At 40.7% G+C, this 26,042-nt stretch overlaps 2 protein-coding genes across 2 annotated transcripts; both read right to left on the minus strand.

The window, feature by feature from the left end:
• Nucleotides 1-813: 813 nt before the first annotated feature.
• Nucleotides 814-1,788, minus strand: LOC121400761 (olfactory receptor class A-like protein 1). The gene has a single exon (XM_041584715.1). It carries the CDS (start codon nucleotides 1,786-1,788, stop codon nucleotides 814-816), a length of 975 nt encoding a protein of 324 aa, XP_041440649.1.
• A 21,155-nt stretch (nucleotides 1,789-22,943) lies between these two features.
• On the minus strand, nucleotides 22,944-24,189 carry LOC108708893 (olfactory receptor class A-like protein 1). The gene has a single exon (XM_041583257.1). The coding sequence runs from the start codon at nucleotides 24,073-24,075 to the stop codon at nucleotides 23,104-23,106; it is 972 nt and encodes a 323-aa protein (XP_041439191.1). The 5' UTR covers nucleotides 24,076-24,189; the 3' UTR covers nucleotides 22,944-23,103.
• Nucleotides 24,190-26,042: the final 1,853 nt, after the last annotated feature.

Below are 26,042 nucleotides of genomic sequence, written 5' to 3' on the forward strand. Positions count from 1 at the left end.
AAGGTAACCAGATAGCAGCTCCCTAACACAAGATAATAGCTGCCTGGTAGATATATGAACAGCTCTCAATAGTAAAATCCAGGTCACACTGCGACACATTCAGTTACATTGAGTAGGAGAAACAATAGCCTGCCAGAAAGCTGTTCCATCCTAGTGCTGGCGCTTTCTGAAAGCACATGACCAAAATGATCTGAGATGGCTGCCTACGCACCAACATTACAACTAAAAAAATACACTTGCTGGTTCAGGAATGACATTTCATATTGTAGAGTGAATTATATGCAGTGTAAACAGTATAATTTAGAAATAAAAAATACATCATAAAAAATCATGACAGAATCCCTTTAATATCATAATATTTATTTGGAATCTAGTTAAGCTTGTCAAAATGATACAAGTTCAAGCTCCAGGCTCCTGACTGTTTAAACCACAAATATACTGTATGTCTAATCCATTAGACAGTGTTACTAAACTGACTTTGTATTTTAGACTTAATGTAAATTGTATACAGTACTACCTTTCTCAAGTGAAATGCTAAGCTGCATCACTGCAGTTTTCTTTCTCCATGGATTTTTTACTGATAAGTGTAATTTAGGAGCAGTTGCAAAAATATGAATACCATGCCTAATGAACGAAAAACATGAATATGATCAGGACAGATTGGCATGTAGATATTTTTTTATTCATCATTCCCAGATTTGAAGAAAGTTTATTGAATGTAGATATGCTTATAAAAATGATAACAGTAGAATTCAAACAACTGGCTCCTGGCTGTTAACATCACAGTCTTTCCATTAGCTAAGTATGTTAGCCTTATTGTAAACTGTATGCTGTATTTCCTTTCTCAAGTGAAATGCTAAGTTGCATCTCTATAGTTTTCTTTCTCCATGGATTTTTTAAGGATAAGTGCAACTTGGGTGTGGTTGCAAAAATATGAATAGGACTCAGGACAGCGAAGGATGCAGCAAGGAACAATCTAGTGTCACTCACATCTGCATTCACATTGGCCATTGTCAGAGTATAGATCCAAACAGAGTTATCCATGCCAAACAAGGCCATATACATTACAACCAATAAGACAACAGATCGTGAGGCCTTGTACTCAACTGTCTTCCGTTGGCCTTTGTCAGAACTGCGCATTCCTTTCATTGATTTTCCATGGCGGTACAAAACATACAGTATGTAGACACTGGAAAGAGTCATCAATCCAACAAATACAATCTCTCGTATTGCATATAAAGAGCCATTTAATACATAAGTCTCATAGTTTAGAAAGTCAACATCACAATAAACTAAGTGCAGAGTATACGGTGATAGTGTTTGATTGGTGGTTGCCTGTCCAAACAAAATTCCAGAAGGGTAAAGAACCATATTCATTGCCAAAAACAATGCAATAATTACTGGTACATAATGGCTAAAAATTAGTTTGAAGCATTTCCATTTTCCTGTGGCCGGGGCAATAATTACACACTGGTGACAGCTAAGGAAACTGGTTATACAAATAGACATGGCTCGGCTAACTCTGAAGACAAATATAAATAATTTGCACTGTTGATCATTGAGCAAGTTTTTTAAACCTATGGAGTATAAGGCTTGTAGTAATACACGAGAAAGTAGAACAAAGAGATTAGCTAATGATAGTGCCATCCTTATTATGTTGGCTGGTAAGAACTTTTTCTCTAAATACCCAATGTGCACAAATCTCAGAAAAAGTAAAAAATTGGCAGGAATTCCAATTATAACCAAGGAAACAAATCCAGCAACTTTGAGTTGGAAATTTACCGCCATGAAACTTTAGTTACACTTAAACAGGTTTGATTCTATATACAATATATTTAGCAAATTATGCCATTCTTGTTATATTGGCTGGTCAGAAGTTTTTCTCTAAACATAGAGAGGCTAATTTATCAGCATTCTCACTTTCGTGGCTTTAGAGGTTTAAGAAACCACCATTAAACTCAATTTCACTAAAATCATGAATGCCATGCAATTTATTTAAAGAACAGAATATAAAAAGCTTGAAAAAAAAATGCTGAATGATCCATTAAAAAAAAAAGAAAATCTCTTATTTGAGCTTTTTGAGCAAATACTAGTGAAAAATATCCAAAAACCTCAATAAGTCCGAAGTGAATAAAAAAGGTCCACTAGGATAAACACAGCTCCCATTGAGATTTTACTTGGCAAAGTTTTCTACTAGGGTTTTTTTGTGGTTCTACACTTTATAAATTTTAAATTTTAAGAGTTTTAGAAATATTTTTAAAGGCATGAATTTTCAGAGAAAAATTTAGATTCTTTAGAGGAAGCAGACCCTGGGGCCAGGGGGTCCCATGAGGTATAGGGGCCCTTGATGCCCTAATTCATATACAATTTCAATAAATATTGGTAAAAAAGGTCAACCTCTTGACATTTTGGGGGCCTGAAAAATAATTTGCGGTGGGGCCCAGTAATATCCAGTCACTGCAAATATGAAAATTAGTAAAAAGGCCCCTTAATGTTTGAAAAATTCAGAAAATAGCAATTGTCAGAAATCCCAAAATCGAAAAAAGAAAAATCCAAAAATGTTGTTGAAAATGTGTCCCTGTGGCATTGTAGACATTGTCTGAAGATGTAAAATGTTGCAATTCTTTTTATAGCAATCCTTCTTGTACTTTTATGCCCATGGAAGGAGTTGGTATGTTCTCAGGCTTCCTCCCACACTCTAAAAATATGCAGGCAGGTCAGTCGGCTCTTGATAAAATTGACTCTACTGTGTGTGTGAATGTGATAAGGGTCTTTGATTGCAAGCTCCTCTGGGTAAAAACTTCTGAACTTTTTATTTACTCTGTAGCTGGGCATACAGAGACCACTTCATGTATTTCAGTTTTTGTCTACCCATTCTTGAAATGTGTTCTCTCTAAAAACCATACCTTAGAAACATATAGAAACTGTATGTTAACAATTATATAAGGGTTCTCTGTTCATTCTTATTGTGAGTGCTTGTGGTGTCTCTACGCTTCTGAATTGCAAATATCCACAAGAGGTATTTAAAACTAAAGGGTTGATAGTAATCAAAGGCAATGGATCACTTTAACCACCACTGTTTACACTGAGATCAGGAAAAATGAAATATAGGGGCTGATCTATCAAATATTGAATTGGGAAGTCAGTGAGGATTCCCAGCAGTTTGGTATTTTACCAGTTAATTAACACTGGTAATGAACTGGTCAGAGCCATTTTAGTAAAACTGATAACTTAATCTGTATGCATGCACTGGGTAATAATTTATTATTAATACATTTTACATCTAAAATATTTGCTAATATTCTGCTATTCTGCTATAGTTACTGCTGAGTAAAATTAATGAGGGTTGGTCATCTCCATAAAAGTTTTGATACAAGCAACAATTTAGCAATATCATACAGATAGCCCAGTAATAAAACAACGGATAAAGTTGGTATCCATAATCAGATTTGTCTAGGCAGTCTGGTTGGTTTAGACAGGAATTACTGGCCTACCAATTGAAAGTAAACATTGTTATAGGTAGTGAGACTTGTATAAAAATATGTGTCTCTTATTATTATTATAATTATTATTATTATAATCTAGAAATGTATTTTATTTGAAGGCATATATGCTGAAAAATGTTACTGACATTGCTTACCTGTTCTGACTACAATAAAGCAGCTGGGCTGCAAATGTACAGGAGATCTTTGTGAGTTTTATAGATCACCTAGTCCCTGCGCAAGGGAATAATTAAATTGTTCTAATGCATAACCAACTGCATATTAATGTAATTAAAACATTAGGGATCATATAGTGAAAACATAACCACTTCTCTGCTAATTTTCCCAAGGCAGTAACAAATGCCACAAATAGACATTCACTGTAGCATAGTCAGAGTTGTCTGCACAAATTATCTGTAGGGATGTAGCGAACCGCCGATAATGTGTTCGCGAACGCCGTTCGCGAACACCGGCAAAAATTGCGAACACTTCGCGAACAGTTCGCGAACTTCGAACATCCGAAAATCGTTCGATTCGAACGATCGAAGGATTTTAATCGTTCGATCGAACGATTTTCGTTCGAATCGAACGAAAATCGTTCGATTTTAGCGATCGAATGGTCGAATGGTCGAACGATTTTGACGCGAACGCCTATTGGCGAACGTCGCGCGACGTTCGCGAACTTGCGGCGGACGCGAACAGCCGATGTTTGCGCGAACAGTCCGCGACATCCCTAATTATCTGTACTCTGCATATTTGTTATTTGGTCACAAGCAGGAGCTAACATTTTGCATCCCTTGTTAAAGTCATTGGGGCTCATTTCTAACCAAACCCAAGGATGTCCTTCTTTGATTTTCACAGTTCTTGACTCTTACTCTACACCCAGTATGTATTGAGTAAAAGGAGAAAGGTGGTGCTGGGGCAGAGCAAAATTGTTCTATGGGGGAGACAAATGAAACAATTCAGACCATGTGCCTTATGTTTTATACCCAGGGCAATTCAAGAACCAGCATAAAAAGCAGTAAAACACTGAAGTTTCTTCCCCACTAGCCTTCTGCCTTATCCTTCATATGCAAGGTTAGTCTGGAGCTGTCACAGGGCTTGTAAATACCCTGTGGTTAACAGTCACTTTAGGATCTCTGCAGTGCTACCTTTTTGATTGATTTTAGCAATCAAAATTCCTTAGGTACTCATCATTAGTTGTCATCTCTGAATAGGCCTGGATTTGTGGGCAGGTCACAAAGGCCCGAGCCTAGGGTGGCAGAGAGCTGGGGGAGATTTTGACAGCTGTTTGAAATCTCCACCTCACTCAGTCCCAATTGCTGGAAATTTGGAACAGTGAAGTAGGTGAGCGGTGGGAGGGTTGGGAGTGGGTCAGTGTGTACAGGGGTGTGCGAGTGGGTGGGGAGGGGCAGAGTGCAGCGAGAGGCCTAGGGATGCACAGTTTTTAAATCCTGCTCCTGTTTCTGAAGACTTAAATACCTTGCTTTTTAGCATGGTTTCACAGTGCTGCCATTTCAATTTGAAGACTTACTTGACTCCACATTGCCCTCAGCTGGTTCACCATTCCTCTGTTGTACCCAGATGTACTACGTGTCTTAAAGGTCATAAACAATTCTAAATCACAGACATAGTTCTGCTCTCCAACTCCCACCATGGGTTTTAAGTGACACTTAACTTACTTCCTTGGTAGAAATCTAGACTACATATGCTCCCTAGCTGTTTGACCAGTGGTGTAACTATAGAGGAAGCAGACCCTGCAGTCTCAGGGGGGCCCAGGGAACAGGCGGGCCAGGACTGTGGGGTCTGCTTACTCTATGGATATTAAGAAAACCCCCTCCTCTCCAGACGCTCTCTTACCGGCGAGGAAGGGGACGCAAGTTGGGGGCGACGTGAGCGGAGGTGGGGCAGATGCGGAGGCGGGATGTGGGCGGGAAGTGAATGGGAAGATGTGGACCAGGCACACTCCAGTTACACCACTGTTTTAATATGGCACTGAAGGCAGCTTTCGTAGGACAAGGTGAATATCATAGACAAGCTATCTTTAACTGTAATCCAAATAGTTTAGATGAATATAATTTAGACCATCTGAAGCAAACTTGAAATGTAGCAAGCTGACCAATATAAAGCCTTACATTTTAATCCAGTTTAAAATGTTTTTACCGTTTAGATCAGGGATCCCCAACCTTTTGAACCTGTGAGCAACATTCAGAAGTAAAAGGAGTTGGGGAGCAACTCTAGCATGAAAAATGTTCTTTGGGTGCCAAATAAGTGCTGTGATTGACCATTTAGTAGCCCCTATGTGGATTGTCAACCTACATTGAGGCTCTGTTTGGCAGTACATCTGGTTTTTATACAACTAAAATTTGCCTCCCAGCCTGGAATTCAAAAATAAGCTCCTGCTTTGAAACCACTGGGAGCAACATCCAAGGGGTTGGAGAGCAACATATTGCTCACGAGCTACTGGTTGGGGATCACTGGTTTAGATCATTTAATGCTATGCAACCTCTTAAAAGCTCCATCATTCATAGCATCTGCTGTGCACAGCTGCATTCTTTGACACGAGGGTTCAGAATTCTTGATTAAAATGTGATGATTTAGATTTTTTACTAAATTGTTACATTAAACTTTATCTCTATGTTATGCTGCATAAGATTCTATAGATAAAACACCAATGAGGTACTATATTAAGTTGTTTAAATATATACAATGAAGCTTATCTGTGAAAGGGAATCTTATCATTCCAGTATATTATGGCCCTGGTGCTACTACAAAAAAATAAATAAATGGCATACTCATTAGATGTTTTGGTTCCTCAAGGGAACCCTCCATACAGAGTAGTGAAAATGGCTATTGGGGTATAAGTTATATAGCTTTCTCACTGCTGGGATACTCCAGCCTTGTCTTTGCTTTTATTAAAAATGTACCTCAAGTCCATTATAGTCAAACTATGAATTTACCCAGAAGGCTACTCCAATAGTGCCTTAGATAGCAAGCAGTACAACATGCAATACCAGAGCTTTGAAAATAGTTAAAGCTTGAGGCCCCTGGTTCTATATAAACATAATTAGTCCGAGGCAGCCTTTACAGTGTTATTTCTTAAGCCTGAGTTTTGTATTTTTTTTATTATACTAATAGGTTGCAGTTTTCTGGCCAAATACTATGACCTACTAGGATTCTACCCAGGGTATTTAAAAAGCTTGGTTGTTTCTGGGCCTCTTTAAAAAATACTTCTTCATTCTTTAAAGTCTGCCATACAACAAAGAAATTACCATGCCAGAAAAAGTATTGTAAAATCTCAGTAGTAACTACAGTCTCAGCCTGCTAACTACAGACATGTTTTACATCTTTTGTAGGAAATCTTTGGGAGGGGTATTAAAGAAATAAAATATTGGAATACATTGCACAATCCTTTGAATTTTTGCCTCTATAATTTTATCCCATCTACAGATCCCACACTACAGATGAAGCACCAATCCCAAAACTAAATTAGTTACAAACAGGACAGCTTGTGTCATCTCGGCATCATCTCACAAAGTTGTCAGGGGAAGAAAAGCTTTCCAAGATTATAATTCTGTTTTCAGACAGCAGGTAGTGCCTGGAAAGTAACATAAATGTGCATAGTAGGGGTCAGCTTTTGTTTGACACTAGGTTTCTCCTGCCCCTAAACTTGCTACGAGCAGGAGCTGTATCTCCCACCATGAGAGAAGTTCAGCAACACCAAGTAACGATAGATTCAGTAGGTAAACCTATAACCACGGCTTCCGTCCAGTGAAGCAATATAATCAAACAATAAAGGTGGTGGTTAATAATAGATCCAATATGCAGAACTTTACTGCAAAACTCAAGTGCTTAAACGTGTCACGACATGTTTCGAGCTTAGCTCTTTCTTAAGTGATAACAACAGTATGTCTCCAGTACTTACTTAAAGGGTAAACTCCACCCCTAATTAGTGGTAATTGGGTAACATCTCCCACCCCCACACCTTTGTAACATCTCCCACCCCCACACCTTTGTAGTAAAAAACAAGTGAAATAGAACACTGGGAATCCCAAATAGCCACTGCCCTGGGGGTACATTTTAAGGGCCTAGCCCTTGCGGGTCCAAGAGTTTAAAAGTCCAATCAGTTCATTGTAAAAGTCCAAAGATTAATGTGAATAAATGTCCAATGGCCTTTCAAGTCCTGATCGCATTAGATGACCCCAGCATTGCTCCAAGAGCCTGCCGAGAGCTCCAAAATTGCTTCACAACAGAAAAAAATTACATCTGTGATACATAACATTGCCGTAAAATACATGTCTAATTTATAGACGAAGTATGTACTGCCAGTAATTAAGTCTTACCCTTTGTAGAAACCTTTATATTTTTCAATTGTACTGTAATTTCTATGGCAGCATTAATATCTGGAGAGAAAAAGAGTTCATAGTTCAATGTTAGAAAAGTTTGTCATAATTTACAGGAAACTGCTAATGCTCCAATATTCGTTTAGACCATCTGGTTGTAAGCTGTTAAGTTTTCTTATCCATATGGTTTCTTGCTGTAACAATAACCGGGTAAAATCCCCACCTCGCATCGGTTTTCGCACTACTTCTAACACTTGCCATTTTAGTTGTGACTGGCTATGTTTGTGGGAGGAGAAGTGTCGTGCCACTGAAGTGTCAGTTTGTGTGCCGGCTTTAAAGTTGTGGATATCTGATTTGTGTTCTTTGATTCTCTCCTTCACAGAACGTGAAGTTTGGCCTACATAGACCATCCCACAGGGACATTTTAAAAGGTATACAACACCGGCTGTTTCACAAGTTGCATAGTAATTAAGTGGTAGTTTTTTTTACCATTGATAGGGTGGTTCACCACTTCCCCTTTAATAATAATACTTGTGGGTCTGACAGAAGTGGCTTTTGTTTGACACTAGTTTTCTCCTGCCCCTAAACTTGCTACCAGCAGGAGCTGCATCTCTTACCATGAGAAAAGTTCAGCAGCCCTGCAGCCCTGCTGCTGCTCCTTAAAGGGATCCTGTCATCGGAAAACATGTTTTTTTCAAAACACATTAGTTAATAGTGCTACTCCAGCAGAATTCTGCACTGAAATCCATTTCTCAAAAGAGCAAACAGATTTTTTTTTTATTCAATTTTGAAATCTGACATGGGGCTAGACATTTTGTCAATTTCCCAGCTGCCCCTGGTCATGTGACTTGTGCCTGCACTTTAGGAGAGAAATGCTTTCTGGCAGGCTGCTGTTTTTCCTTCTCAATGTAACTGAATGTGTCTCAGTGAGACATGGGTTTTTACTATTGAGTGTTGTTCTTAGATCTACCAGGCAGCTGTTATCTTGTGTTAGGGAGCTGTTATCTGGTTACCTTCCCATTGTTCTTTTGTTTGGATGCTGGGGGGGGGGGGGGAAGGGAGGGAGTGATATCACTCCAACTTGCAGTACAGCAGTAAAGAGTGATTGAAGTTTATCAAGTTTATCCGCCCCCAGCCCAGCTTTCCCTACCTTAACTCATCATTCGCACCCAATAACAGCGATATCTGATTCTGCCAGTCTTTAAACATAAACCAGTTTAATTTGGCTGCTGGTCATTTGGATATCTTGTCATGCAGTGCCTGCGTTTATAGCACCAGGGCTTTCCTCTACTATCTGCTGTAGGCTAATTACACATTGGGCTGTTTCTAAGCCTGTGCGTCACTCACATCTGCACTTCTCTGTGTCTGCATTCGGAAGCACGGTGTCTGCCTGTGTGCAGCTACATGATGTGTACTTGTCAGTTTCGTCACCAACATCAACTCTATGTATCTCCACCCAGGCCTACACAGTGCCTCCAGGCACAGACACAGAAGAGAGCTGATCAAATTTACAATAACTGGGCCCTATGCCAGCCTCCATACACCATCTACCACCCTCTACACATGCATGGTTGTTTCTTACTTAAAGGACACGTAGTCTAAAACAGAATAAGGCTAGAAATGTTGTATTTTGTATATTAAACATAAGCATGAACTTACTGCACCACAAAGCCTGATCAAACAAATGATTTATGCTTTCAAAGTTGGCCACAGGAGGTCACCATCTTGTAACCTGACCCTGCTCCTCAGTGTGGTCTGGGCTGCTTAGGGATCGTCATAAACAAAGCTGCTTGAATTCTACATGGCTGGTAAGTAAGGCGGGGGCTCCCCCTGCTGTTCATAAGTATGATTGTTTCCCTGCAGAGCAGTTAGGGACCGTCTGACAATTCCTATCCACAGCAGTAAATGAAGGGAGAATTTCACTGCATACACTCAGGTTTCTTATAAAAACTGTGCACATTTTTTTAATTAAAGTATATTGGAGATAGGTTTCTTTTCATTAAAGAAAGTAAAAATGGGATTTTAGTTTTTTGCCTTTCCTTGTCCTTTAAGCTTCTGTCACTGTTTATTGCCCTGCAGCCCTGCAGCAAAGTGTGGCATGAGCCTTGAATCATTTGTAAAATGTAAAAAAAGAATGCGGATGGCTTGGATGGAACATTTGAGGACTCACCTTGGTAGTCTAGTGGGAGTGCGACGGGGACGCCTGTCGCACCCTCACCGGGGATGCCCATCGCATCTGTCTTCATTGGCTCCGGCTCCTTGAATGGGCATACTTCCGGGTTTGCGGCGCTCTGCTGTTTCCTGATTTATCCGGAAATTGCAGAACATGATCTGGCATGTGACCTGATTACTCTTCTGACTCCTGTTTTGTACTGCGCTGGCCTGTGACTAGAGATGTAGCGAACTGTTCGCCGGCGAACTTGTTCGCGCGAACATCGGGTGTTCGCGCTCGCCGGAAGTTCGCGAACGTCGCGCGACGTTCGCCATTTTGGGTTCGCCATTGTTGGCGCTTTTTTTTGCCCTCTCACCCCAGACCAGCAGGTACATGGCAGCCAATCAGGAAGCTCTCCCCTGGACCACTCCCCTTCCCTATAAAAACCGAAGCCCTGCAGCGTTTTTTCACTCTGCCTGTGTGTGCTGAAGAGATAGTGTAGGGAGAGAGCTGCTGCCTGTTAGTGATTTCAGGGACAGTTGAAAGTTTGCTGGCTAGTAATCGTTTTGATACTGCTCTGTTATTGGAGGGACAGAAGTCTGCAGGGGTTTGAGGGACATTTAAGCTTAGGTAGCTTTGCTGGCTAGTAATCTACCTTCTACTGCAGTGCTCTGTATGTAGCTGCAGTGGGCAGCTGTCCTGCTTCTGATCTCATCTGCTGACTGCTGCAATAACAGTAGTCCTTGTAAGGACTGCTTTTATTTATTTTTTTGTTGTTTTACTACTACTACTACTACTACTACTATAAGAGCCCAGTGCTATTAGTCTAGCAGTGTTGGGGAGTGGGACTGGTGTGCTAATCTGCTGCTCCTAGTAGTTCAGCAGCACCAACTTTAATTTTTTTTTTTTAATATTCATTTTTTTTTATTTTACTTTTTTTATTTTACTACCGCTGTAGTAGTGTATAAGTTGACCTTTTAGGCATTATTTGCCCTGTAGGCATTATTTGCACACTGTTTTCTTCAACCCGCCATCGAGCTGTGTGACCTTGTTCACATTCTGTCTAAATATCCATAATATTACCGTCTCCAGAAAAAACACCGGAGTCACTTTTTTCAAGCAGCCATAATATATTTTACGTAATCCGTATCCACCGCTGTAGTAGTGTATACGTTGGCCTTGTAGGCATTATTTGCACACTGTTTTCTTCAACCCGCCATCGAGCTGTGTGACCTTGTTCCCATTCTGTCTAAATATCCATAATATTACCGTCTCCAGAAAAAACACCGGAGTCACTTTTTTCAAGCAGCATTCATATATTTTACGTAATCCGTATCCACCGCTGTAGTAGTGTATACGTTGGCCTTGTAGGCATTATTTGCACACTGTTTTCTTCAACCCGCCATCGAGCTGTGTGACCTTGTTCCCATTCTGTCTAAATATCCATAATATTACCGTCTCCAGAAAAAACACCGGAGTCACTTTTTTCAAGCAGCATTCATATATTTTACGTAATCCGTATCCACCGCTGTAGTAGTGTATACGTTGGCCTTGTAGGCATTATTTGCACACTGTTTTCTTCAACCCGCCATCGAGCTGTGTGACCTTGTTCCCATTCTGTCTAAATATCCATAATATTACCGTCTCCAGAAAAAACACTGGAGTCACTTTTTTCAAGCAGCATTCATATATTTTACGTAATCCGTATCCACCGCTGTAGTAGTGTATACGTTGGCCTTGTAGGCATTATTTGCACAGTGTTTTCTTCAACCCGCCATCGAGCTGTGTGAGCTTGTTCACATTTTGTCTAAATATTGATAATATTATCGTCTCTAGAAAAACCACTTGAGTTACTTTTTTTCAAGCAGCATTCATATATTTTACGTAATCCGTATCCACCGCTGTAGTAGTGTATACGTTGACCTTGTAGGCATTATTTGCACACTGTTTTCTTCAACCCGCCATCGAGCTGTGTGACCTTGTTCCCATTCTGTCTAAATATCCATAATATTACCGTCTCCAGAAAAAACACCGGAGTCACTTTTTTCAAGCAGCATTCATATATTTTACGTAATCCGTATCCACCGCTGTAGTAGTGTATACGTTGGCCTTGTAGGCATTATTTGCACACTGTTTTCTTCAACCCGCCATCGAGCTGTGTGACCTTGTTCCCATTCTGTCTAAATATCCATAATATTACCGTCTCCAGAAAAAACACCGGAGTCACTTTTTTCAAGCAGCATTCATATATTTTACGTAATCCGTATCCACCGCTGTAGTAGTGTATACGTTGGCCTTGTAGGCATTATTTGCACACTGTTTTCTTCAACCCGCCATCGAGCTGTGTGACCTTGTTCCCATTCTGTCTAAATATCCATAATATTACCGTCTCCAGAAAAAACACCGGAGTCACTTTTTTCAAGCAGCATTCATATATTTTACGTAATCCGTATCCACCGCTGTAGTAGTATATACGTTGGCCTTGTAGGCATTATTTGCACAGTGTTTTCTTCAACCCGCCATCGAGCTGTGTGAGCTTGTTCACATTTTGTCTAAATATTGATAATATTATCGTCTCTAGAAAAACCACTTGAGTTACTTTTTTTCAAGCAGCATTCATATATTTTACGTAATCCGTATCCACCGCTGTAGTAGTGTATACGTTGACCTTGTAGGCATTATTTGCACACTGTTTTCTTCAACCCGCCATCGAGCTGTGTGAGCTTGTTCACATTTTGTCTAAATATTGATAATATTATCGTCTCTAGAAAAACCACTTGAGTTACTTTTTTTCAAGCAGCATTCATATATTTTACGTAATCCGTATCCACCGCTGTAGTAGTGTATACGTTGACTTTGTAGGCATTATTTGCACAGTGTTTTCTTCAACCCGCCATCTAGCTGTGTGTATTATCGTTTCCAGAAAAACCAACTGAGTTTTTGTTGTTGTTGTTGTTTTTTTAAAAATAATGCCAGGCAAAGGCAGGCCGCCACGCAGAGGCCGTGCTAGGGGCCGTGCTGCTATGCAATCCTGTGGCCCTAGCAAATTGCCCAGTTTTAAAAAGCCAATGACCCTGAACTCCCAAAATGCTGAAGAGGTAGTTGACTGTCTTACACAGCACACCCCATCCTCTACCGTTTCTAACTTTACCACAACATCCTCCTCATCCTCCACTGCTATGGCCACCCCACGTAACACTTCCTCCACCACCGGTGCCCCTTCTTCACTGGGGTCAGAGGAGTTATTTTCCAATGAGTTTCTTGAACTGAGTAATGCGCAACCATTATTGCCAGAAGAAGATGAAGGAGATGAGGACCTTACACCAGATTTAATTCTGGCAGAGAACACGATAGAGATGGACATAATGAGTGATGAGGAGGAGGTCCCCGCTGCTGCTTCCTTCTGTGATGTGTCAGAAGAAATTGATGCATCTGAGGAGAATGATGATGAGGAGATTGATGTTTTGTGGGTGCCTAGTAGAAGAGAGCAAGAGGAGGGTAGTTCAGATGGAGAGACGGAGAGTCAGAGAGGCAGTAGGAGAATAAGACTTAGAAGAAGCAGGGAGGACAGCCCGCAGGGATCAGCAGGGCAACAACATGTATCGGCACCTGTGTTCAGCCGGCCAACGCACCCGCCATTGCCGCCAATACCGCCAACTCCGCCAACTTCTACTGTTACCGCCAGATCGCACACTTCCAAAAAGTCAGCAGTGTGGGATTTTTTAATGTGTGTGCCTCTGACAAAAGCATTGTAATTTGCAATGAGTGCAGTCAGAAACTGAGCCTTGGTAAGCCCAACAGCCACATAGGTACAACTTCTATGCGAAGGCACATGAGCGGCAAGCACAAAGCACTTTGGGAGCAACACCTCAAAGGCAACAGGCAAACTAAAAGCCACACTCCTTCTGGTCCAGCATCTTACTGCTCTACCTCTGCTCTCCTTGACCCGTCTGAACCACCCTCCACTCCGCCTTCCACCTTGACCACCTGTTCCCATTCCCAGTCATCTGCCACCAGCCAAGTTTCTGTGAAGGCCATGTTTGAGCGTAAGAAGCCAATGTCTGACTGTCACCCCCTTGCCCGGCATCTGACAGCTGGCTTGTCTGCACTCTTAGCCCGCCAGCTTTTACCATACCAGCTGGTGGACTCTGAGGCCTTCCGCAAATTTGTAGCAATTGGGACACCGCAGTGGAAGGTACCCAGCCGCAATTTTTTTTCTAAAAAGGGAATACCACACCTGTACCAACATGTGCAGAGCCAAGTTACCGCATCTCTGTCACTTAGTGTTGGGCCAAAGGTCCATATGACTACTGACGCATGGTCCTCCAAGCATGGTCAGGGCAGGTATGTCACCTACACTGCCCACTGGGTGAACTTGGTAATGGCTGGGAAGCAGGGAATGGGTAGCTCAACAACAACAGTGGAGTTGGTGTCACCGCCACGGATTGCAGGCGGTTCTGCCACCACCTCTACTCCTCCATCGCTCTCTACCTCGTCTTCTTCTTCTTCTTACTCTGCTGCTGGGTCCTCCTTCTCCTCCTCCACACCTGTGCACCCCCAGCTCCCCCTAGGCTATTCGACGTGCCAGGTACGCCGTTGTCACGCTGTCTTGGGGATGACGTGCCTGGAAAGCAAAAACCATACCGGATCTGTACTCCTGTCATCTCTGCAGTCACAGGCCGATCGGTGGCTGACCCCACACCAACTGCAGATCGGAAAAGTGGTGTGTGACAATGGAAGCAATCTGTTGGCAGCGTTGAGACTAGGCAATTTAACACATGTGCCCTGCATGGCACATGTGTTAAATTTAATAGTCCAACGTTTTGTCTCCAAGTACCCAGGATTCCAGGACGTTCTCACCCAGTCCAGAAAGGTGTCGGCCCATTTCAGACGTTCCTACACAGCCATGGCACGCCTTGCTGACATTCAGCAGCGCTACAACATGCCAGTCAGGCGTTTGATTTCTGACAGCCAGACTCGCTGGAATTCAACGCTCCTTATGTTGGAACGTCTGCTGCAACAACAAAGGGCCGTCAACGAGTACCTTTTTGAACTGGGTGGTAGGACTGGATCTGCACAGCTGGGGATTTTTTTCCCCCGTTACTGGGTGCTTATGCGCGATGCCTGCAGGCTCATGCGACCTTTTGAAGAGGTGACAAATATGGTCAGTCGCACCGAAGGCACCATCAGCGACCTAATACCCTTCGCTTTCTTCCTGGAGCGTGCCGTGCGACGAGTGACAGATGAGGCTGTAGACCAGCGTGACGAGGAGCTGGAAGCGCACGATTTCTGGTCGGAATCACCAGAACGAACCCAGGCACCTGCTGCAACGCAGGGAGAGGTGCCAGAAGTGGAGTCAGAGGAGGAAGGTGGCTTTGTGGAGGAGGAGGAGGAGGACCAACTGGAGCAGGCTTCCCAGGGGGCTAGTGGTGACCTTTTGGGGACCCCTGGTCTTGTACGTGGCTGGGGGGAGGAGACCGTGGATGATGCAGTCCTTGATAATGAGGAAGCGGAGATGGATAGCTCTGCATCCAACCTTGTGAGAATGGGGTCTTTCATGCTGTCATGCCTGTTGAAGGACCCCCGTATCAAGAGGCTTAAGGAGAAGGACCTGTACTGGGTCGCAACGCTACTAGACCCTCGGTACAAGCATAAAGTGTCAGAAATGTTACCAACATACCACAAGTCCGAAAAGATGCGGCATTTACAAACCAGCCTGCAAAACATGTTGTACAATGCTTTTAAGGGTGATGTCACTTCAGGAACTCATCAACATTCCAGGGGCAGAGGTGCCAGTAATCCTGCCACGAGCACACCTGCAAGGACAAAGCCCTTTGGCCAGTCTGTAACGTCAGACATGCAAATGTTTTTCTGTCCAAGGCAGCGCCACAACCCTTCTGGATCCACCCTCAAAGAACGCCTCGACCGGCAGGTAGCGGACTACCTGGCATTAACTGCAGATATCGACACTCTGAGGAGCGATGAACCCCTGGACTACTGGGTGCGCAGGCTTGATCTGTGGCCAGAGCTGTCACAATTTGCCATGAACCTCTTGTCTTGCCCAGCCTCAAGTGTGCTCTCAGAAAGGACCTTCAGTGCAGCAGGAGGGATTGTAACTGAGAAGAGAACTCGCCTAGGTCACAAAAGTGTCGATTACCTGACCTTTATTAAAATGAATGAGGGGTGGATCTCGGAGGGTTACTGCACGCCGGAAGACTTGTTCTGACTTCTATGCAGCTGTCCTTCTCTTCAAGCCTCATGACTCCACACACAGCTGTCCTTTAGCGTCCTCCTCCTCCCTCCGCCACCGTTACAAACTAGGGTGCAAACCCTACTGGTTTAATTTTTTCTGGCCTCTGTGCTTCAGTGGCTGCAACCAAAAAAACTGGGCAAACAATGTCTACAAGGTCAACGTATGGCAAAAAATGACTATTTTCAGCATTTATATGGCATATTTTTTCTGGCAACTGTGCTTCAGTGGCTGCATCCAAAAAAATGCATATTTTCTGCATTTATATGGCGTAATTTTTCTGGCCTCTGTGCTTCAGTGGCTGCAACCAAAAAAATGCATATTTTCTGCATTTATATGGCATAATTTTTCTGGCCTCTGTGCTTCAGTGGCTGCAACCAAAAAAATTTATATTTTCAGCATTTATATGGCATAATTTTTCTGGCAACTGTGCTTCAGTGGCTGCGACCAAAAAAATGACTATTTTCAGCATTTATATGGCATATTTTTTCTGGCCTCTGTGCTTCAGTGGCTGCGGCCAAAAAAACTGGGCAAACAATGCCTACAAGGTCAACGACGTTGACCTTGTAGGCATTGTTTGCCCAGTTTTTTTGGCCGCAGCCACTGAAGCACAGAGGCCAGAAAAAATATGCCATATAAATGCTGAAAATAGTCATTTTTTGCCATACGTTGACTCAACGTATATGGCAAAAAATGACTATTTTCAGCATTTATATGGCATATTTTTTCTGGCAACTGTGCTTCAGTGGCTGCGACCAAAAAAATGCATGTTTTCTGCATTTATATGGCATAATTTTTCTGGCCTCTGTGCTTCAGTGGCTGCAACCAAAAAAGTTTATATTTTCAGCATTTATATGGCATAATTTTTCTGTCAACTGTGCTTCAGTGGCTGCGACCAAAAAAATGCATATTTTCTGCATTTATATGGCATAATTTTTCTGGCCTCTGTGCTTCAGTGGCTGCAACCAAAAAAATTTATATTTTCAGCATTTATATGGCATAATTTTTCTGGCAACTGTGCTTCAGTGGCTGCGTCCAAAAAAACTGGGCAAACAATGTCTACAAGGTCAACGTATGGCGAAAAATGACTATTTTCAGCATTTATATGGCATATTTTTTCTGGCAACTGTGCTTCAGTGGCTGCGTCCAAAAAAACTGGGCAAACAATGCCTACAAGGTCAACGTATGGCAGTTGTTTAAAGAGAACAGTAGATTACTAGCCAGCAAAGCTACCTAAGCTAAAATGTCCCTCAAATCCCTGCAGACTTCTGTCCCTCCAATACAGAGCAGTATCAAGCAGATTACTAGCCAGCAAACTTACTATCATCTGTCCCTGAAATCACTAACAGCTCTCCCCCTACACTATCTCTTCCAAGCACACACAGGCAGATTTTTCAGATACATTTTTGCCCTTGATCCCCCTCTGGCATGCCACTGTCCAGGTCGTTGCACCCTTTAAACAACTTTAAAATCATTTTTCTGGCCAGAAATGTCTTTTCTAGATGTTAAAGTTCGCCTTCCCATTGAAGTCTATGGGGTTCGCGAACCGTTCGCGAACCGCTCGCGTTTTTGCGCAAGTTCGCGAATATGTTCGCGAACTTTTTTTCCGACGTTCGCTACATCCCTACCTGTGACCTGATTACGCTTCTGACTCCTGTTTTGTTCTGATCAGCTTCACTAGTGTATTGACCTGGCCTGTGACCCCCACTGTGTTCCTGGTTCTCCCAGTCAATTTAACGTGCAGTTCTCTTGCTTGCCTAGAACTCTTCTCTGGGTCATCTCATATTAAGACCTGCACCCGAGTAGCGGAGGTCTCCTCCCAAAGCCAAAGGTGGCTGCTACAGACTGAAGACTGAGCCGTGACTGGGTCCCAGGGGTTTGTTTCAGGTTCAGGATACCAATCGTAGCAGAACTGAAGTGAAATATTTTCTTGAGAAATACAACAGCATGAGCACAATGCTTGTAACATTGGAAGTGTACGACATCATAATCATTTTTTATTTGATGATAAATGTTACCTCCAAAGCCTCCATCAAGATAAAGACGTGTGCTCCCACATATGCAAATGTGTTCCTAGGGGTTTGGGAGAAGACAATAGCATGTATATAGCAAGAATATCTCCACAAATGACTTGGTGTACTTTTCTAAGCTACATTGTAGTGGCTAGAATAGCAATTGCAAAAAGATGGATGACAATAACCCCTCTAAATGAAATAGAATATGAGATAACTCTCCTAACAGTAACGGAACTTGTGAATAGGATAAGATATATTCATATAATGGAAAATGCTCTTCTTACTGAAGAAAGATTTTGATAAAATCTGGACAAACTGGAGCTATATAGATGATGCATTTCTAAACAGACAGAAGTTTTGACTACAGATATAGGCTCCATTATCTGAAAACCTGTTATTTAGAAAGTTCCAAATTATGGGAATGTTATCAACCATTTTAAAGTCCAGACTCCATTTTAAACAAATAGATCACATTTGAAAAGTTATTTTCTTTTTCTCTGTAACAATGAAACAGTACCTTGTACTAGATCCTATGATATATTTACTTCTTATTAGGCTATTCTTTTGGAAATTTTATTTAGCATACTTAGGACAATGGTAGAAGAGGGGGGGTTTGTAACTTGCAACTTTGTAACTTTAAATCTGTGCTACTATGGGCAACACATCTCTTGAAAACGGGCAGTGTGGACATGAAAAATCATCACGCCAGCGGGCCTGTGCCTATAATTAAGGCACTAGACCACCAGGTACAGCTTTTAAAAGTGGTTTAAAATATTGTTTTAGGAGATAGGTTGGCTTAAATAAAAATAAAAAGAAACACTATAACTTGTATAATTGTTGAAGAACATTTTTATTGAGTTGTTGAGTGGGGGTGCTGATATAAAATGAAAAAAGTGGGAAAAAAATTGCACCAATACTTACTTACAGAGGAATTTGAAAATGCATGAAATATACATATAGGAGTACATTGTTTGTCTTACAATACAATAATACATATAAACATCTTGACATGATGATCTCATTCTGGTCTTTTCCTTGCATAGATCTATTATCTATTCTATATTCAAGCCATAAATATCTATTTTGCCTTGCACATTAAACATTAGTGTCAAGAGCTTATAACACCTTTGTATAATCCATGTATGGGTTTCATTAATGTGTACAGACAACTGTAGAGTTTTATAAAATGTTTTTATGCAAACATTTGTAACATTTGTAAAACCTTTTACACACCCTTATATGTTAATGTAATATTATATGTTAATATTATATGTTAATATGCTCCATAAATTCCTTAAAATGCTACTAGCCACCCCTCCAATAAAATTATAATTTTGGCTACAATCAAACCCATATTTAGATGTCTTGCCTATTTACATTTTTTTTCTCCTTTAAATTTGTAATTCACAGCAAGGAAAAAGCTAATGATATTCCTGAATGCCTTATGGATAGTAGACATTCATGAAACAGAGAAAGATTTGCCAAATCCATTGAAGTCTATGTGCAACAATTTTTTTTTTGATGTGCAACAAATTTATTCACCCATTGGAGTCTTTGGATGTAAGTTGTAAAAACTTAATGCCTTGCCCTTGTGATTGCACCTTGCTCCTTCAAATATAGAAGTATTACTTCAAGAGGGTTATTTTTTAAGGAGCACATTTTTCATGGCATCTGTTTTGATGCGGAAAACTCAAAAAAGTTGCAGTAAAAAAGACACAAGTTTTCTGTGATTTATTATGGGCCAAATCTGTTCCAAGTCCGAAAATACATCTAAAAACTACAAACTCACAAAATGTTTGAAGTTTTCGGGGTTTAACAATGGTTTTTCTGTGAAAACTAGGGATGCACCGAATCCACTATTTTGGATTTGGCCGAACACCCGAATCCTTCACAAAAGATTTGGCCGAATACCGAACCGAATCCGAACCCTAATTTGCATGGGAAAAACATTTGTAACTTCCTTGTTTTCTGACAAAAAGTGACGCAATTTCCCTTCCCGGCCCTAATTTGCATATGCAAATTAGGACTCGGATCCGGTTCGGCTGGTCAGAAGGATTCACCGGATCTGAATCCTCCTGAAAAAGGCTGAATCCTGGCCGAATCCCGAACCGAATCCTGGATTCGGTGCATACCTAGTGAAAACTCAATTTTTTTTGTTGGTTTCATGCTACAAACTATAAAAATTTTGGTTTTTCATGCAACAACCCGAAAAAGTCAGGGTTTTTTTCTCGATCTGGTTTTCTCAAGTTTTTTTTATCGATAAATCAGGGCAAATCATCAATATTAATTTGGTCTGACTTTTTTTATTTAAAAAATCAGAAAAATTCAGATTTTGGTAATTACCACCCCAAATGTGTTTCAGCTCAGATGAATTAACTTGTGATAAATACTAGCACTGATAATAGGCTTTTGGGAGTTTTGTTTATGTTATGAATTTGTATATGTGTATTTTCACGTAAGAGATCTTCACTAGAGATGTCGCGAACTGTTCGCCGGCGAACTTGTTCGCGCGAACATCGGGTGTTCGCGCTCGCCGGAAGTTCGCGAACGTCGCGCGACGTTCGCCATTTTGGGTTCGCCATTGTTGGTGCTTTTTTTTGCCCTCTCACCCCAGACCAGCAGGTACATGGCAGCCAATCAGGAAGCTCTCCCCTGGACCACTCCCCTTCCCTATAAAAACCGAAGCCCTGCAGCGTTTTTTCACTCTGCCTGTGTGTGCTGAAGAGATAGTGTAGGGAGAGAGCTGCTGCCTGTTAGTGATTTCAGGGACAGTTGAAAGTTTGCTGGCTAGTAATCGTTTTGATACTGCTCTGTTATTGGAGGGACAGAAGTCTGCAGGGGTTTGAGGGACATTTAAGCTTAGGTAGCTTTGCTGGCTAGTAATCTACCTTCTACTGCAGTGCTCTGTATGTAGCTGCAGTGGGCAGCTGTCCTGCTTCTGATCTCATCTGCTGACTGCTGCAATAACAGTAGTCCTTGTAAGGACTGCTTTTATTTATTTTTTTGTTGTTTTACTACTACTACTACTACTACTACTATAAGAGCCCAGTGCTATTAGTCTAGCAGTGTTGGGGAGTGGGACTGGTGTGCTAATCTGCTGCTCCTAGTAGTTCAGCAGCACCAACTTTAATTTTTTTTTTTAATATTCATTTTTTTTTATTTTACTTTTTTTTATTTTACTACCGCTGTAGTAGTGTATAAGTTGACCTTTTAGGCATTATTTGCCCTGTAGGCATTATTTGCACACTGTTTTCTTCAACCCGCCATCGAGCTGTGTGACCTTGTTCACATTCTGTCTAAATATCCATAATATTACCGTCTCCAGAAAAAACACCGGAGTCACTTTTTTCAAGCAGCCATAATATATTTTACGTAATCCGTATCCACCGCTGTAGTAGTGTATACGTTGGCCTTGTAGGCATTATTTGCCCAGTTTTTTTGGCCACAGCCACTGAAGCACAGAGGCCAGAAAAAATATGCCATATAAATGCTGAAAATAGTCATTTTTTGCCATACGTTGACTCAACGTATATGGCAAAAAATGACTATTTTCAGCATTTATGTGGCATATTTTTTCTGGCAACTGTGCTTCAGTGGCTGCAACCAAAAAAACTGGGCAAACAATGTCTACAAGGTCAACGTATGGCGAAAAATTACTATTTTCAGCATTTATATGGCATATTTTTTCTGGCAACTGTGCTTCAGTGGCTGCGTCCAAAAAAACTGGGCAAACAATGTCTACAAGGTCAACGTATGGCGAAAAATGACTATTTTCAGCATTTATATGGCATATTTTTTCTGGCAACTGTGCTTCAGTGGCTGCGTCCAAAAAAACTGGGCAAACAATGCCTACAAGGTCAACGTATGGCAGTTGTTTAAAGAGAACAGTAGATTACTAGCCAGCAAAGCTACCTAAGCTAAAATGTCCCTCAAATCCCTGCAGACTTCTGTCCCTCCAATACAGAGCAGTATCAAGCAGATTACTAGCCAGCAAACTTACTATCATCTGTCCCTGAAATCACTAACAGCTCTCCCCCGGCCCCTACACTATCTCTTCCAAGCACACACAGGCAGATTTTTCAGATACATTTTTGCCCTTGATCCCCCTCTGGCATGCCACTGTCCAGGTCGTTGCACCCTTTAAACAACTTTAAAATCATTTTTCTGGCCAGAAATGTCTTTTCTAGATGTTAAAGTTCGCCTTCCCATTGAAGTCTATGGGGTTCGCGAACCGTTCGCGAACCGCTCGCATTTTTGCGCAAGTTCGCGAATATGTTCGCGAACTTTTTTTCCGACGTTCGCTACATCCCTAATCTTCACATAAAACTATTTTTCATACATGAGCAATAGTACGTTGATTCAATAAGTATTGTTCAATATTGTCAGAGCTTCCAAGGTCTGTTTTTACAAATCAGCCACCCTAACTGCTTTGCAATGTGAAATCACATGGGTAATAATTATTCTTTTCCTGATAATTCAATTTATATTGCTATAGGTCATTATTTTTGTTTATTGTTATTGGCTTCTGTGTCTGATATCTCAACATCATTATGGTGATTTATTTTTAATAAATCTGACAGGTGACTTTAAAACAAATTCATATGCAAGTACGACAATTATGTTAGCATATGCAGATGTGCCACATGATACTATGCTGGTTTCTCACCTTTATAATTTCAGAGCCCTTTGTGACCAGTATGTCTCCCTATGTATCATATTGGTTTGTGTATGAAGTAACATTTTCTAAGTTCATGTACAGAACAGTGTGCTCTAAAAAACACAGAACATATATCCAGTATATTCTGTAAAGTACAGTGTTTAGAATCATCAAGTGTTTGTACAGCCTTAATTCAAAAAGCACTTATTTATCAATGCAGTTTACATGAATATCTTTTTCTTGAGCATTTCTATGCCAGAAAAACTTTCTCCTCTTTAAAAATGTAAACAGTTGCTGTAATTTGGGGTTGGTGGCAATTATTACAATAGGGCTCAGAGCAGAGTAGGAGCAGGCCAGCACAATCCTGGCATCATTCATATCAGGAGTCACATTGGAGAGAGTCAATGTATAGATCCACATGGAGTTGTCAAATCCAAACAATATAACATAGAGCATAACTAACATAATAACAGCTCTTGAAGCTTTGTATTCCACTGATTTTCCAGGAGCTCGGTCTGTGCTCCTTTTGCCTTTGATAGATTTCTCATGGCAAAGCAAAACATAAACAATATAAATGCTTGCTACAGTCATAAGCCCAACAAACAGGAAATCCCTAGAGGCAAAAATCGCCCCATTAATTATGTAAGTCTCATATGTCAGATAGTCCATGTCGCAGTAAACTAAACGCAGTGTATGTGGTGAGGTTGTAGAATTTTTTTTCACTATAGCATATATAATGCTAGTGGGGTAGAGTATGAGGTTGAGCAGCAGAATGGCTGCAGTTACTAGCAATACGTTCTGTGTCGCCTTTTGCTTCAGATATACCCAGATTTTAGTTTGCGGAGCAATGATGATACACTGATAACAGCTGAGCAAACTGGTGGTGCAAATGGACATTGCTCTGCTCACTCTATAGGTGTAGACAAAGAATTTGCACTTTGAGTCATCCATAAAATTTTCTACTCCGATGGCATTGAGAAATTGGAGGATAATGCGGGAAAAAACAATAAGCAGATTCATGAATGCCAGAACCATCAGGATAGAGTTAGTTGCCAAGAGCTTCTTTTCTGTCACTTTGATAATGGCAAACTTGAACAAAATATACATGTTGCCCGGAATTCCAATCACTGCCAAAAGGAAGAAGCCGACAGCTTTGACATAAAGACGTATATCCATCACTACTTTGTTGAGTGGTATCTAAACACAAAGTTACATGATATTTAATGAGATACTGTAGACAACAGCTAACGGTACATATAAAAAAAAGCAGGACGTATATCTGTACTTATCTTAACTTTGATTTAAAATCAAAATTAAAAATAGTTTCTAATGGCTGACAGTTAGCATTATACAAGGGACGGAGAAGGTACAGGAAGGCAAGTGATTTTTATAACTCCACTTATGTTTTAAAGGAACATCTGTGGTCTTTTGGGTTGCCCTTGCCCTAGCATACAGCTAGAGTTTAATGCTTAGTAGTAGCAGGGCAGAATACAAAGACAAATATTTCAAATATCACAATAAATTGTGATGCAGTATAAAAATAACTTTGAAAAATCATATGGATAAACTACTTTATATAGCGGGGGTCCACAAACTTTTTTACCCATGAGCCAAATTCAAATATAAAAAGTCAGATAGCAATGCAAGCAGGAACAATGTTTCCAGGCAATGCAAAATAAGTGCTGTAATTGGCAATTTGGTAGTCCGTATGTGGAATGGCAGCCCACAGGAGTCTCTGTCTGGCAGTACATCTAGTTTTTATGCAACCAAAACTTGCCTAGAATTTAAAAATAAGCACTTGCTTTGAGGCTACTGGTAGGAACAGTCTAGGGGTTGGTGAGTAACATGTTGCTCATGAGCCACTGGTTGGCGAACACTGCTGTATAGCACCAGAGCACCCCAATTTAGTTTTACTAGTATGGCATAAGCAAAATGTATGTACTTTGAACAATTGAGACAATACAACTGGTACAAAAGCATTCATAGTTGCCATTTTTGTCTTCCTTTCTTCCCTCTCTATATGCCTGTATACCACTCTCTAGGTAAATATAATCATAAAATACATATAGCATAGAGTAGATATAGCACATTTCATTGCAGTAGGCTGAATAAAACCTGACACACTGTATAATTAACAATGACAATGAAATTAACAATGAAAGAATATAATTTAACAGGGAATCTGGTTTTTAGACTGTAATAGCAGCAGATGTCCCCGAGCTCACAGCAGCAAGATAACGGAGCAGTTTATTTGCAACATCTGCGTTAGTAAGCAACAGCAGATGCTGAATTGAATGGCTGTAAGAGGCATGCCACAATATCTTCAAATACACATATTTCTTAAGTACCTTTAATTAAAGTAACACAACTCTGTTGGCAGCATGATAAAATCAGAGAATATTAACTCATTTTAATGTACAGTAGTAGCTAAAATAGGCTTCTTTAGAATTCAAAAATGAAACGACTATATAGCATGACAAAAAAGTTGGCCACATAAAATATACCTACTGCTTTCAGTTACCCTAGCAAGATATGCTCATGTATCTCCGTAATGTAGCATTTCCCCTGTATTTATGGGTTATTTTTATTACTTAATCCCACTTGGGATCAATTAACTCACACTAACATTCTGAAGTGTGTTGTACATTTATTCCATTAACTATCTTTCATTATCTTTTATGTGAATGAACTCAAATGAGTCTGGTAGTAGGTTTCTTCTGGTTTACTTTGCAAATTATAGTATGAGAATCTAAAGTTTAATGTAATTTTTGCAAAATGGCAACCCAGTCCACTCATTGCAGTTTCCAGATTTACTTTTGCTAAAAAAATGTAATTGTTCTATACTGTATATATAATATGAATGTATACTGACTGCCTTGCTTCCTGCACACTGCTGGGTGTATTAACTTCTCATCTGATTATTGTCCCTGTGGAGTTTGCCCTATAGTTACATTGCCCACAGTAACATTGTGTCTTGTGATGAACGAAACTGGGCCTTTTTGCTGCACCAAGAAATTTGTGAAACAGTGGGTAAAAAGTGGCAAATGCATTGGAGTAAATGTGATGCTATAATTACATTGCTGTTTTTTATTGCATTTTTAGCTCTGCAATAACATATACATTGCCCTACATTGTTGAGGAAG

The sequence above is a fragment of the Xenopus laevis genome, chromosome 2S (genome assembly GCF_017654675.1).
Source record: "Xenopus laevis strain J_2021 chromosome 2S, Xenopus_laevis_v10.1, whole genome shotgun sequence".
In the NCBI taxonomy this organism is placed as follows: Eukaryota; Metazoa; Chordata; class Amphibia; order Anura; family Pipidae; genus Xenopus; species Xenopus laevis.

Excerpts from the sequence above, each read along its gene's own strand:
- LOC121400761 (XM_041584715.1), bottom strand. The coding sequence starts at position 1,788 with ATGGCGGTAAATTTCCAACTCAAAGTTGCTGGATTTGTTTCCTTGGTT.
- LOC108708893 (XM_041583257.1), bottom strand. The coding sequence starts at position 24,075 with ATGGATATACGTCTTTATGTCAAAGCTGTCGGCTTCTTCCTTTTGGCA.